Source organism: Pantherophis guttatus, chromosome 8, assembly GCF_059756535.1.
Source record: "Pantherophis guttatus breed Tessera chromosome 8, ASM5975653v1, whole genome shotgun sequence".
NCBI classification, from domain to species: domain Eukaryota; kingdom Metazoa; phylum Chordata; class Lepidosauria; order Squamata; family Colubridae; genus Pantherophis; species Pantherophis guttatus.
The window spans coordinates 41,002,939-41,018,738 of record NC_142070.1 but is presented as its reverse complement, the minus strand read 5'-3'; the positions used below and the strand labels follow the sequence as shown (position 1 = coordinate 41,018,738).

General features: G+C 35.1%; 1 protein-coding gene across 4 annotated transcripts in view; it reads right to left on the bottom strand.

Moving 5' to 3' along the window:
* TUSC3 (tumor suppressor candidate 3) overlaps window positions 1-15,800 on the bottom strand; it is a 139,607-nt gene that overhangs the window by 53,836 nt on the left and 69,971 nt on the right. For all 4 annotated transcript variants that reach the window (XM_034401328.3, XM_087874623.1, XM_087874622.1 and 1 more), the window contains 3 exons: window positions 15,547-15,687; window positions 13,532-13,672; window positions 6,797-6,886 (listed from right to left, as the gene is read on the bottom strand). In XM_034401328.3, the coding sequence (XP_034257219.1) occupies window positions 6,797-6,886; window positions 13,532-13,672; window positions 15,547-15,687 (372 nt within the window). The remainder of the gene's footprint in view (window positions 1-6,796; window positions 6,887-13,531; window positions 13,673-15,546; window positions 15,688-15,800) is intronic.

Here is a 15,800-nt window from a genome sequence, read left to right as displayed (position 1 = left end):
AAAAAATCAAACATATATTTGATGAAAGGATAAAAATAGAGCAGGGTCAATAACCTTTATATAATTATTAAGGAGAAGCTGTTATTTGACTGACTTTCATTTTTGGGTGCCAAAGATGTCCTAAAAATCGTATTTTGTTACTTTGGAGGTTGTTAAAGCCAACAGATACGCGTGGGCAAGAGGGAAAATGAAGAAGTCTTCTTGACTCTGTTACACCCATAATTTTCATTAGAAGATCTATTATAATGCAAAATGATCAAGAGGCTTACATTCTTTGGAAATTAAAATATAATGTATGGTACTTTAGAATTTATATTGATGAGCATTCAAACAGAGTTGCACGTTTTCTTCTAAAAAAAATTCTTTGTCTCCCCTAACCAAATTCCCAACAATTATAATTTGAAAAAAAAATCATACAAGCAACATTAATGTCAACCAAATCAACCTTAATAGATCACATTTTTCCCCTAAAAAATAGAAGACATTTTCCACTGAATGCAAGTGCAAATGTTTCTATTTTTTTTTTCAGTAAAAGTCTCCTCTCTCTATCAATCTACAAATTTTACTACAATATTTTAACAAAGTGAAATTAAAGGGTATTTTAATTTAACAATGCTCATTTATAAAATGCATATTTATAATGTAACAACTGCACAGTAAACTCTCTTACCAAAGTAACTCATTATCTGTAATAGTGCAACTAATTTAACAATTTTCACTTTAAACTAGTTTCCCAATTTATCAGATTAATGACCACAATATAACTGAATTCAATACTGTTAGTTAAATTCTCAAGCAGAGCTATAAACCAGTACTCAGTAAATTATAAATGATGAGAGTTCTTTTTTAAAAAATGTGAGAAATCACAGAGAAGATATTCCTGTATTTCTTTTCCTGGACCAATTCTTCTTCCATTTTTAAAACAATCTAGACTGTTATCAAAGTACTTTTGGCATCCTTCTCAAAAATTCCCCCAAATATATTAAATTCAAATAGTAATGCTACAAAGCCAGACCTATTTATTCACAAGTAAGGCACATTGAATACACTAAATGTTATTTCAGAGTAAGTACAGATAGGATTGTCCTGAAGTTCAAGTTATTTAAATGAAAAATTCAACAAGGAAATGGAAAGGCCAGAAATAAAAATTAATGGACTCTGAAGTTTTCAAAAGTGTGAGGTACATTTTATAAACGGATAAAAAAACTTCCCATATTTTTTCTCCTAGAAAGCCATCCTCAGTTTGTTCTAATGAGCTTGTGACCTTTGCCACACAACATTATTTGACGATTTTTTTTTCATCCAACATAAATAATGGAATGTCCAACCTTTGTAATAGTTGAAGACATCCTGAAATATCTCTTTATCTGAGATGATGTTAAATGTACCTGAAGAATCATTATTAGTCACTCTTTAGCTAATGCAGTTTCTTCTTTGACCACTGCATTTTCTTGGGGGCGCATCTATCAATTTTCATCTCCATCTAGAACACAGGTGTCAAACTCGTGGTGTTATGTTGCTGTCACTTGACGTTTTTCCATTAGCGGAGCTGGGGTAGGCATGGCCTGCATGTGACACATCCGGCTTGTGGGCTGCCAGTTTGACACCGCTGATCTACAACATTGAAGTTGATTCTGAGAAAATCATCACATTCATAGAAATATATTCTGGAGTACCAAGAATTCTAATCATTGAAGGAAGGAAACCTGACAAAACCTTGACACAAAAAAGTTGACTACATCTTATTGACATCTCATGAAAAAAAAATACAGATGTCAGGCCCACTGACCTTCCCCCCGCCAGCTATGATGTTTAGTGAACCCATATCTATATATTTATATCTATTTATATCTATACACACACATTAAAATTATAACTAAACCAATTAAAAGGAAGGAAAAGGAAAAAGAATTTCCTTGAAGACTCTTTGATCTGGAAATAACTTGATTTAAATGAGTATTTGTTATAATGTTACCTGTTTATACTGATAGATAGTAGCACCTGATCTGATAGCCTTCTGATATCACTTCTGAGTCCTCAGTTTCAGTTGGTTGAACAGAAGTGTGGCCTCATGATACCATATTCTGCATACTGACTCATTTTGTTAAGTTTGTATTTGTGATTTTATGGTCCTTCTGTGGTGATATTCCTCAGCGGACCAACTATTAGTACATGAATTGGATTACCCTATTGGGCACTATTCTCTGAAATGGAAGATTCAAGCAACAGAATAGTTTGGACTGGAGTCCATGCTGCAATCCCCATATTCTATGGTTTTGCAAGCATCCTAAGGGACAACCTTCTAGATGCTAATATTTTTTTTTATTTAAAAGCTATGAGAGTATTCCAAGGACAGGATAAGCTTCCTTTCCTTTGTGTTAACATTGACTCCCAGATACAGAACCTGCTTGGATGGCATTGGCAGGTTCTTGGCTAGATTCATCACAAAGTTTTGTTCCTGGAAACAGCATGTGTTAGGCTTTCTTCGCTGCTGTTTTCAGATCACTCTGATGAGTAGGTAGGCATAAACATCTTTTTTTTTTCAGATGGCCTATCATTTCTGTAAATACTTGGTGCTGATGTTGATATGAAATTTCTTAATTAAAACTAGGAACCTTTCACGAGAAGCTATGATTGGAATGTGCAAGTTGGTCTTTAACAAATCTACCAAGGCTAGAAAGTGTACAGGTAGAACTACAGGTAGAAAGTGTACAGGTAGATCTTTGATGCCTCCATTCTTAAGGTTTGGATATCTATCCAATTTCCATTCTTCTTGAAAATACAGTTGTTCATCTTTATCCTAGAATGTTTTGCTTTGTTCTTGAGGTTAGAAAAGATAGATGTCTTTTGGGCTTCTTGTGAGCTCTTATGCATATCTCTAATTGATTGTTTCTAGCATTTGTCTATCTCTGTATTTTCCACTTTATCTAAATTCTAGAAGTGGTACAATGCTGTAGGTATTTAACTTAGTTCTTGTCTCCTCTGCTTGGTTTTAATGCTTTAGTTGGCAAGACTGAGAGAGAGACAGAATTCTTCATTCTTTACTATCTCTTCAAAAATGAATGGTCTTTGGCCAAATACAGACATTCTCTGGTATGTGCCCTCTCTATTCTTAGGATTTAAAACAATTAGAACCAATTTTACTACCTCTCCGTATAACTTCCCCAAAAGACTGTGCTTCAAGAAGCCTTTTGATTGATGATCTATGTTGCCTCAACAATAGGCCTTAATGTGTTATCACTTCTGCTGCCTTAGATCTGGCTCACAAACTGCATTGATCTACTCATACTCTACTCACTGAATATATTATCTTGCCCCCCCCCCCCGCCCTAGAATTACGATGTAGCAATTAGGGATAGCTTGGATTCACTGATACTATATAGTACTAGCCATGCCAGAATATAGTTAAGAGATGTAACTTATTTGCTACTGCTGGAGGTATCTTAGACTTGGCTAGTTAGTTGGGATAAATTGGTCTCAGATTAATTTACACCTATTTCTGGAAAAAATGCAAATTTCTACAGGGCAATGAGTCATCTTCTGGACAACCCTATCCACTCAGTTTTGGCAAACAATAGGGAATATATAGAGCTTGGAATTATACGGTTGAGTTCTTGTTGATATCTGAGCGTGGCGGTTTTCCTGCAGACAATATGTTTCCAGGCTAGATAACATTATCAGGCCATGGTATAGAAGAGGTCCCAACTGTGGACAAACAAACTTGGAGACGGAAATGCTATGTATATTGCTATAAGCTTTTAGAGAAAAAGATGGAAAGTACCACAAGTACATATAAATAAATAAGCAGCTCTTTTTCTCCACTGCATACATTATACTCTGCATTATTCACGGTGCTAAGCTGCTGCTTGACTCCATCTCTATTGCCCTCCAGAGCACCTTTAGAAGACAAGTGAAAATAAGGAAATCATTCTGAGCCTTGAAAGCCAACTTTATGGATCTTTTCCTGTGTGATTTACAGTTCATCTGAATTGCCAAACATTTCAAATTCATTGAGCCTGGACAGCAATCCATATGCTTTCAACACTTGCTCTGTTAGTTGAAGGCAAGGCAATGCAAAGCATTAGATTTTTCAGTCTGAAAAAGGAAATACATTATTTAAAATTATTTTAAGGAGTTCAGTTTATTTGTAGAAGAACTGAGAAAAATATGTTGCTCTATGGAACTGTAAAATACTTCAAACCTTTTCATGTAATTCTGGATAAACTGAACAGTTACAATAAACTAACCATTTGGTAAAAAGGGAACAGCTTTTGTTTTAATTTACTCAGTCTAAAGCTGAGGACTTAACAGTTATTTGTCCATCAAAATTTTCTGCTGACAATTCTTAATATAAGGAGAAATGGTAAATTCTTTAAATAAGACTTTAAAAAGAGAATTTTGACATTACTTATGACTGGAATAAGTATAAATATGCTGTATTCAATTGTCCTGCTGTAAGGTATTTTTTATATCTATCAGGAAACAATTCAAGGGGATAAAGTCAGATACTATACGAAGATTGATAATATACTTGAAGAAGAAATAATGTATCTTTATAGTCCTCCTGAACATACAGAAATTCATCCAAGTAAATTAGTAAAAATGGACAAATTGTTAACCTTTCTCACAAACATTATAATTTAATTGTTAAAATCAGTGTCTGCTCCTGTAATCGCTTACCTTTCTATCACTGCATATAAAACACATCATAAATTAAATAAAGAAATGGAATAATTAAAAGCCTGAGCTATTTTAAACAGTTTTAATGATTTATTTATTTCATACTTATTTGGTCAAAGTTCAGCGTAGCACATCTATCAGACCAAATATGTCATATTATGTCATCAATCAGCTCCTATCCTTCTGTCACCAAATCGATCAGTCATTAAATTCAAGTTGCCACTTTCTCCTTACTTTAATTATGATGTGAAACATCAAAGAAAACCAAAAATGAATTTCCTCTTGAAAGGCTAGGCAAATTATTTTCCATTAACCGATAATGAGAAAATTTGAAAACTGTAGGAAGTTCATTTCAATATAAAATGGGGAGAGGAGAAAGAAAAAAATAATTTCATGTAAGCTTCCAATAAAAGCTCGCCAAGGCTCAAGGTTGACTCAGCCTTCCATCCTTTCTAAGGTAGGTGAAATGAGGACCCAGTTTGTGGGGGCAATAAGCTGACTTTGTATAAATATACAAAAAGGATGAAGGCTATTGCTGAGCACATTGTAAGCCGCCCTGAGTCTTCGGAGAAGGGCGGCATATAAATCAAATTAAAAAAAAAAAAAACTTTTCTTGCAAAAATTACAAAATTCTTTTGTTTTCTGTTATTTACATGGATGCCTTAATGTCAAAGCTGTGATTATTGGCATTCTTGTGATAATTTCTTTGACTATTTGTTATCAAACACCAGTATGTGTGCTGCCTTTTTATCCAAGCAGGAAAGTTGAAGAGCATTATACCAAAAATTATTATATATTCAAATTAAATATTAAAAAATCTAAGTATTCAAAGAGCAAAAAGATGAAAAAATATTAATATGCCAAAATTATGCTACCTTTTTGGTTCATATTCAAAGGACATATTTAAGCATTGTAAACAATTGGATTGTTAATTCAAGTATGCTACAAGTGTGGAATCAATTATATATTCCAATATAGTACATCCCTCCTATACTTAAATCTAGAAATCCACCCATTACTTTCCCTAATTTGATTGGGACTTGCCCTTCTTTGATACAGCATATACTTTGTGAAAAATAGTTCACTGCGCATTATTGCCAATGTGAGAAACAGGAGGCCTACATACTAAATACTAATAACTTTATCTGATGTAACAGCTAACTAACAGCTCTGACCTCTAAGATACATTCAACATATTAGAAGACTTATCAATCTATTTTTAAAAAGTACTGTACTATCAGGTTGTCATGCTGCCAAATATCATACGTATTTTGGTATGAATTCAGTGTCCACAAAAATACTCAAGCATACAATATAAAAGGACTAGCACAGGCTTAGAAAGACTTTGTTACATAAAAGGCATCTTTTAAAACTATAAAAACAATATGCAACTTTTATTTGTTACAACTAAACCGTATTGTTTATACATTTAATGTGAAGTAAGCTAGCTAATCAGAATGCAACTAACTGATCTGTATTATGTGCTAAGATTTAGCAATCTACAATGGGCTCTATTGGATAAAACTGCAGTCTCAAACAAACAGGGAAACAGGAACTGTAAAATAACATTTAAAGTTTCATGAAAAACATAGACAGAATGAAGAAATCTGCGGGTGCAGTTCACCCATCCTCTTCTACAAAGACTTAAAGACAGGGGTGAAATTCAGCAGGTTCTGGATAACGGCTGGTGGAAATTTTGAGTAGTTTGGAGAACTGGCAAATACCACCTCTGGCTGGCCCGAGTGGGGTGGGAATGGAGATTTTGCAGTATCCTTCCCCTGCCACGCCCACCAAGCCACACCCACAGAACTGGTAGTAAAAAAAATTGAATTCCACCACTGCTTAAAGTTAATTAGTACACATTTAACTGAAGAACATATCAACTATTTGTAACAGACTAACAGTTTCCTTAAATTCATTGCCAGTCTCCACAACAACATTCCATTAAGCATATGTGCAATCAAATGCCCATGATCAGTTAAATAGTTTGGGGGGGGGATTTCCCCAAAGGTAAACAGCCACCACAAATTTTCATATTTACTTTCACTCTCTACCGATTCATCTAGAAGCTTTGAGAATGACACTGTTAATTTTGCGCACTGATACAAGAACTTACCACTTGCCCATTTTGAGGATTTTTATGAGCATATGGAGGTCCTCGGATATGATTCCACATTTGGCCAGAAGTCATTGCAAAAACAACACACTGAGAAACAAGCAGAAATAAAATATTAATTTACTTCGTGACCATGAAATATTTCTTTTAAAAAATAATAATATTGCTATATCTTTGTTATTTACAGAGGAGTAGGAAAAGAGGGGAAGAATACATTACATACTGATGTAATCTAGCTTTAGAAAGGAAATCCTAATTTGTGGAAATGGTTTTTACAATCTGCCTGGTGATTTAGCTTCACTATCAATAAAAGAAGTCTTAATAGATAAGCAAAATATGATTTAATCCCATCATGAGAACAATACAGGTTTATTCCCGACTGGCTTCCTTAATGGTTTAATTTATTTTTTTTATCCAATATGAAAAATTACACTGATCAATTATTTGGGGTGGAAAACTAGTTCATTTTTAAGTAAAGACTAATCCTCTTTTTAGACTCATACTATATGGCAGGTGTATGTTACTTTCTTCCAGAAGCCCAAGATATAATGGAGGACAATGCCAGCCATGATTAGGAGATACACCTTTCATATCACCCATTGCATAGAAATGGGAGGACAGGAAAATACAGATAGTCCTCAATTTAGGACAGTAATGTTGGGAAACTGTCACCTAGGCAAGGAGGAGGGATCAAGTGAGGAATTAGGGAGTTGTGCAGCTGCAAGAGACCTAGGGATGAACCTCCTCCTAAATTCTATGGGACCTCATCTGGTTGTTCCCAAGAGAAGGCAAGCAGTCTGGGGAGATTCTTGTATTATAGGCAAAATAATGAACCCTACACGTGTGATCTGCTTGCTTGTGTCTGAAAGTAATACAGCCCAGAATTATGGCTGTAAATCACTGCAATTGTAAGCCAAAGCCCAATTTTAAGGCTTTTTTCAAAAGTTAAGCAAATGCTGTAGTCGTTAAGTGAACCCATTCATTTGAAAGGGTATTTTTGCCAGAAACTGGCAAAAAAACTCAGAAATTGTGGTCCTGTGACCAAGGAATGATACAAGCAGTAGTAAAGCTGGCTACCCAACATGCAGTCAGGTGACCATGGTTGGGGGAGGCACAATCATTTATAATGTACAATAGGTGGGGATGCTTTAGTCTGTAAAGTGAGGATTAACTGTAGTTCTCAAATTATTGTAACAATTATATGCCACCATGGGTACTAACCTCATTTCCACATTTTACCACTGGTAAATAAGATAATGGAAAATGGAAAATTAGCTACTTGCAACCATTTGTCAGAGCATGATTGCTTATACAATTAGGAAAAAAATCAGTTCTATAGTGTGAAAATATAAGTTAGAAGGTGGGGTTGCTAATTGCACCACATTAAAGCAGAATCTTAGCTGAAAAGCAAGGATTATATTTACATTATTTGTCTTTTACTTATATGTAACTCAAAAAAATAAGAATACGTAAATGCTAGTCATTATAAAAAGCAACAGCCATGTAAAATGCTATTCAACCCATGTTTGCACCAATTACAAACAGAATGTAGGAGTAGATTCCTAAAGACATGCAAATTTGACCCTAAATTAAGCCTAATGCTAAATTACACTCAGAATTCATATGCCATTAAGTAACAAATATGCTATGTAACAAACAACCTTCTCCTCTTCTTAATGCCTACAAAAAAAGATGAGTATTTTTTAACAATATAAGCAGGTTAACATCTGGAATCTCATACAAGCAGCTCTGGACTTAAGAAGCGTCACCTAGAAACTGTTCAAAATTACAAAAGATGCCCCAAAGTAATTTACAATCCAGTTTAAAAGTTTCAGCTGCTACAGCAGCCCTGTGGCCATTCATCCTTATGATTGACCACATAGATGCTGCAGTGCGCCCACCCACCTATTTCCCACAAACCTGTCCTGCAGGTCCCTATAGATACCCTATGAGCCTACTTTGACGCCCCTGAAGTATCAAAGGGTTCCACACGTTTCTCCACACCTCAGTCACTGACTGCTCACTTATCTTTTACCATAGACCTCCTTCTGGAAGCTCAGCAGATTGCACTGAGAATGAGAGCAAGCTGCCCCATTTGTCAGCACCACTAAACCACATGAATGCAGTCTGGAAGCAGTGCTATTTTTACAATGGCTGTAATGAGAGCACTCCAGTTCTGCGTGCTGGAGGTTTTTAAGAAGTGATTGGACAACTATTTGTCTAAAATGGTGTAGGGTTTTCTGCTTGAACAGGTTGGATTAGAAGATCTCCACAGTCCCTTCCAACTCTGTTATTCTGTTAAAATCTACAGCGATAGGAATTATGATATACATTCTTTCCATTTATCTTCTATCAAACTATCAAGCTAATACTGAGATATAAAAAAAAAAAATCTCATGAGGATTTTTTCTGTCTAAAAGGAACTTAGGCCCCATTCATATCTATGAGTTCAGATTCATGAGTTCAGGGAAAGAAAAAATGATGCTGGCAAATGTATTCATCCTTATTTATTTATTTATTTATTTATTTATTTGATTGATTGATTGATTGATTATCCCCTTTTTATTATTAAGTCATCTCCAATTAGAGTACAATAAAAACAATAAATCAGAAAACCATGAACATTAACCCAAATGGACAAGAAGAAAAGAAAAGGGCAGAAAATGCAACAGGGCAAATTCAATCAAAAGCTTGTTTGAATAAATGGATCTTTGTTCGATGCAGAAATCTACAAATCAATCTATTTTCTATACATGTAAGCTGGTTGGGTGACTCTCAGGCCAACTCAGCTCACGGGTTTTGTGGGGAAAATAAGAGGAGAAAGGAATATTAGATACTGTATGTTCACTACCTTAAGCTATTAATAAAAATAGTAAAGGCAGAATAAAAATAAATATTCTGGAGGATGGGACTTATTGCTTTTAATTATTATTTTTATCTTTGCGGAGATAAAGTCACTGAGTCACTGAGAGTGAGTTGGGAGGCCATATAAATTTTCTTAAATAAATAAATAAAATAAATCTAGGAAGCAGAAACCAGTGGTGGGTTGCAACCGGTTCTTGCGAACCGGTAGTGGAAATTTTGAGTAGTTTGGAGAACCGGTAAATACCACCTCTGCCTGGCCCCGCCCTTAATCTATTCGCTGCCTCCTAAGTCCCAGCTGATTGGCTAGAAGGAAAAAATCAGGGCTCACTTGACAAATAAGAGAAAAAACAACAACAAGACACCGTAGCTTTAAATTGAGTAGCCAAGAAGCCTCCCAACTGATCGGCTAGAACCGATCCGCTCCTTGTAAACCGCTCGGTGGTGGTAGATTGGCAATTGAGGCCAAACTGCCTGAAAGGAGTTTCCGATGCTTTCGGTGGTGGCAGAGCGGCAAAAAACTGTTTAAACTCTTGCTGCGGCTCTTCAAAGGGCTACCCTACAGCTGATCAGCGGTAAAAGGCAGTCTGGTGGTAGACCAGTGCACTCCAAAAACAAATGGGTAGACCGGTATGCTCCAAAAACAAATGGATAGACTGGTATGCTTCAAAAACAAATGGGTACGGCTCTGCAAGCAATTAAAAGCCTGGTAGACCAGTACCTCTGCTAAATCCTAAAAAATTGTTTGTCACCTGGCCATCAAACCACGCCCACAAAGTAAGCCATGCCCACAGAACTGGTAATAAAAAATTTTAGAACCCACCCCTGGCAGAAACAAATGTATCCCCAAATTCCCCCTAAAGCCAAGTGCTACAGAATGGGAATGGACTTACCTTTCTTAAATTTTATCAGCCCCAAATTTAAAAGTGTATTTCCACTTTAGCAAACTTAAAACACTGTATATATACAGAATAATTCCAGTCCGATCAGCTTTTCTAGCTTGAATTTAAAGCTTTTGGAAGCTGCAAAAAACATCTGCATTCAACTATTCACAAAGCTGAACGAAGAGCAGCTTCAGCAACGATGAGCCTATTGTGTGATAGCCCATTTGAAAAATGTCAGCATCTGGGCCTTCTTGCTATTTTAATGCATTATCTATTAATAAGGAACAAACTAGCATGAATGCTAGCAGATGTTAATGAACCATCTAACTCACATGCAACCTGGAGGCAACATAAGCTCACATCATTATACAAGTCCTGTACATCTAGAACTGGATGATTACACAATGCTTGGGAAATTGGGTTTATAGAGAACACTGGTCTTCATTGTAGTTTCCCTTGGGCTGCTTTTCTTTTCGGAAGGCGAGGAAATATAGCTCATTTTATTTTCATTTTCTTATTGTTTCACATTTTATAATATTCAGTTCCATTTCCTCGTTCCTGTTATTGCATATTTAAGGTATCTCAAATTCACATACTTTTGTAGACCATACTCTATGGTCTACAAAATTGCAAATCCTTTATGAAACACATGCTAAAAGGGAACTTTCTATACTATGTTATGCAAATAACTTCTTCCTATTTGTGGAACATATCAGCCTTTCTATATCAATAAAGTTTTAATTACTAAGTCATGATAATACTGTAATGCAGTTGTTCAGGTTTTTTTTTTTTTTTACCTCTTGAACATTCTATATTCAAATTATTGAAGCATTATTATCCAATTTATTTTATAAAGAAATATGCTAACTTTTCCCATATGAAAAAAGGAGTCTGAATCCCACGCTTTCTCCAAGAACAAATTATGATGTATGAAGTCACTCCAGCTAATTCTAAACCAGACAGAAATAGATTGTTAACAATACTGACTATATACCTGATCAGTGGTCAGACCCATGCTCTCACCTGTATAGACTCCTTATTAGAGTCATATAGCTTGGCAGCACAGAAAACAATAAAAACAACAATCCACCCCCCAAAATTAACATAAAAAATCTACAAACTCTGTAAAAACTAATGGCATCCACGCAAATACACTCCTATATATCCACATACCATCTTACTGGGGTTCAATTTGTTCTGTTTATATAGATAGATGATGGATGGATGGATGGATAGATGAATGGATAGAAAGATAGATATGGAGAGAGAGGAAGAGGGAGGGAGAGAGAAAACCCTAATCCTTCTGAAAGGCCAATAGGGTTTTAATCTGTCTTTTTTGGTAATAATAATTAATAAGTATTATATAATAAATAAAAATTAGAAAAAAATATAATTTATACTTATATATATTTATGGTAATTATAAAACAAAGTATGAAAATGGGAAAATTGAAATTGAATGATTATGGTATAATCTCTCCATGATGGTCCCAGTGGTTATTGGCACACCATGCCAAAAAAACTTAAAAAATCTGCAGACGGACAAAATTTTCATTTGTCAATTGCAAAAGGCTTGGATCTACACATATATCACACTGTATATTATGACATCCTACATAATGATACATTATGACATCCTAAATTTTGGGGAAGAACTCAATTAGTATAAAAAAATCAACACCAGCTAAAGAATGTTCAGCTTTGATTTCACATTTTTGTGTATATATAATGATATTATCCGAAATTGATCTGTTTTAATCTGTCTTTGGTGTAAATAATAATAATTGTAGTATTACAATATTATTCTATAATAAAAAGCACAATAAACAATCAAGTGGCCATTCCTTGAATATCATATAAAAGCAGCTCTGGGATCAATTGCTGATGCTAGTCTTGCTTGTTGACCAGCAAAAGCAACAGCTTCAACATTAGAGTGGCTGAAATCAAGGAAATGTGGAAATTTGCTCATCACTTTGCAATCAGCTCTGGCCTGAGATATGACAGAGAACTGTATAAGATGTTTAAAAGATGGCAATATGGACAAAGTGTCTCTCCTTGAAGTGTTAATATAGTTGTTGAGAAGCTGGTAAAGCTTCTTCAAAAACGATCTGTATGTACTGCCCTTCCACTGGGACACCAGTCAAGAGAATCATCTCTGCGTGCACACAAAGACAGCTGGAGACAACTCTCTAAGCAACTGCTAAGATTGGCAAAGGATGCTACTGCTTTAACACGTCAAAGGAGGATCTTTTGTTTGCACAAACACACTTCGCAATGCTTTTGAATGCTCTGCACAGCCCTAATAATTACCCAGGTGGATCTGACCCATAGCTGATCTTCTTGAACAGGTCTACAGCAGGGCAAATTTATATTTTGCACCTGAGGTCTGTCAGGCTTTAAAACAGTAATTATAAACCTTAAGCAGAATTTCACTAAGAAGCTCAGAAGTATCAGTCAGGACATTTTAGATTCTCTCTAGTTTTAGTGAGTAACCAATTTTGCACTACCTAAAAGCTGTAACTTAAAAAAAGGAGTTTTTGTGGGCATGGGTATACTGCATTGACGCAAAAGACTGGAGATATTTCGTAAACGTGCAGGGAACCAACCAAATGGTAATATGAGAATGAAAAAGAAATGAATATGATTTTCAGATGGTGATACTTCTAGATACTTCTGTTTTTCTTTTTCTTTTTTGACATTTTAACCTTTAGAACTACTGTCACTTTAATAAACACTTACCAATGCTGGAACCAATTAAAATTTAGTTAAAATACCAGTACTGCATGCCCTTACTCAACCAATACTGTTTACTGCCCTTGAGATTAGGCACAGCTGTTCCTGTTATGATTTTGTAATCAATGCTGTCTTTCTCTAAGCTATTCATTGATGCAGCACTTTTTCATTAATAGTCCAAAGGAGACTTGAAACTCTGGGATATAGAGAAATGAATTATTTAAATTCAAAAGTTTTTTATTTTTAAGTTGGCATACCAATGCAACCATTGCCCAACCGGTCTTGTTGTAGATGAATTCCAGGTTATTTCGCCGCAAGTAGAGCAAACCGCCAACCAGCGACACCAGGAGGGCCAAGGCAATAGTACCTGAGTAATTTGGTGGCCTGAACACTCTGATCTGTAAAATGGGAGGAAGGGGATTTGATTAGTATAATTCTACTTTCTAATACTAAAAGAAAATGCAACCTTTAAACAAAATTGGCAGCTCAGGATGAAACTCATCTGCATGAAAATCAATCAAGCCATCTAGTACAACTTTATTTGCTGTTATGAAGAAAATATGTCTTCAAAACATAAAGCCAATATGAAGAGAAGGTGTTTCTATGAACATGTACACCCACTTAAATCCAAATAGAAACTGTTATGCTCCAGGAAATAAAACAATATAAATACATAATTTGCACTTTGTTAATTAAATAAAATCAATCTTATTTTTTTCCTTTAAAGAATTTTATAAAGTTGCAGAAAATCTCCCAAACTCTGGAGTTCTGTAATCTGACAGGGAAGGAAGGAAGGAAGGAAGGAAGGAAGGAAGGAAGGAAGGAAGGAAGGAAGGAAGGACGGAGGATGGATCTTGCATACAATGAGTCAGTCTGCAATGAACTAATTTAAATATATTTATATATATTTATTAAATGTATATGTCACCCACTTTCACTATGCAGAATATTAAAACTTAAACCATTCATAGCCTTAGCTATAGAGGAGGAGGCCTGGCCTATTCAGGTATATAGTAAAATACTAACATAATAGCATGCAGTCTTCATAGGTGTTATTATTGTAACTGGCTAGAGAAAATAAGTTCAATATACAATGCACCAGGGATATATTGACTACTACCCAATATAAAGTAATCATTGGTGGCATCGTCACTGTATTTAGATGGCAACAATAACTCCTGTATCTCTTGATAGAAGAAGTTTTTGTCTAGTTCTCTGACCAGCGTGTCTTCTAACATGTTTGGAAAATCTATGTACCCTCTCAATGTCACTGAATTTAAGTCCCAGCAGTTCCAACCAGATGGTTCAAAGTCTGATCTCAAGTAAAACAGATATTGAAACACATGGTTGCGTCCATCATAACAGCAACCAAGAACAAAACTATATTTGAGAGAATATGCGCAAGATAATGGGTGAAACATCTATTGTGGGTTCTATGAGTGAGGCAATTATCAAACTGATAACAAAGCAGCTATGGAAAGAGAACAAGCTGAATAAACTTAAATTGGAAAGGATTTTGTTTAACCTCTCTGTAAAACAGAAACAAATGCAAAACAGAACAAGATCTATTCTGCAACTTGGTGAGAAGAGTTCTCTTGTTTTATCCCATCTTGCTCAGAAATACAATTAGGAATCATTTGATAAGTGAACTTAGGATCTGCTTCCACCCCCATCTCCACACCAAAAGATGTGAAACAAATCTATCTTCATTTGATTATTAATATTATTAACAGTACAGGAATTCCAAATCTGCCATTCGCTGGAAATTATGAGAGACAAATCAACGTAACTGGCAAGCTTCAAATGAGTGGAAAAGTGATTTCAGTAATTTTGTGCAACACTCTTGCTACTATATCTGTATACAGTTAAATAATGTTTTTCAATGTATTTATGTAACTGCTCTCTTATAGCATTAAAAAGTCAGACTTCTGGAATTATTACTTGCAATAAGTAATATTTCAAGTGGATGTTTACATTAATCACCTAATTGGTATACTATCATTCCTCATGTTCTGTTAGGAGACAGGGAGATTAATATTTTAGCTATGCAAAGCAAGTTTGAAATACATCATTATTTTTTTCATGTTTTACATTGCTACAGAATGAGGAAAGGGCACTGTTGGTACTGTTATTATTTTAATCCCTTTTTGTAGGAGAATATTGTGGGGGGATGAAAAATCATTGAAGGGCGAATTCCAATTCCTAGGTCAATTTGTTGCAGAACCTAGAAGATTAAAGTGGGTCAGTCTTTTTCTTTTGTTAAATGACTTACGTGAACATCCATTCTGTCAGCAATCCATTTAGCTAACTGTTCTGCAGCAAATCCAATTCTCTGTAGGTCAAATGTGTCTGCTCTCTTGGGCTTACCTTTTGGGGGGAAATGCATGAAGGTTGGAGCAGAGTTCATATTGAGCTGAAACAGACAACAAAGATGCCATCAAATACTAAATAAACATACCAATTCTTTATCAGTCTGTTTGAAAGCGATTATCATACACCATAATATGATATAGAAATTCTTACTAC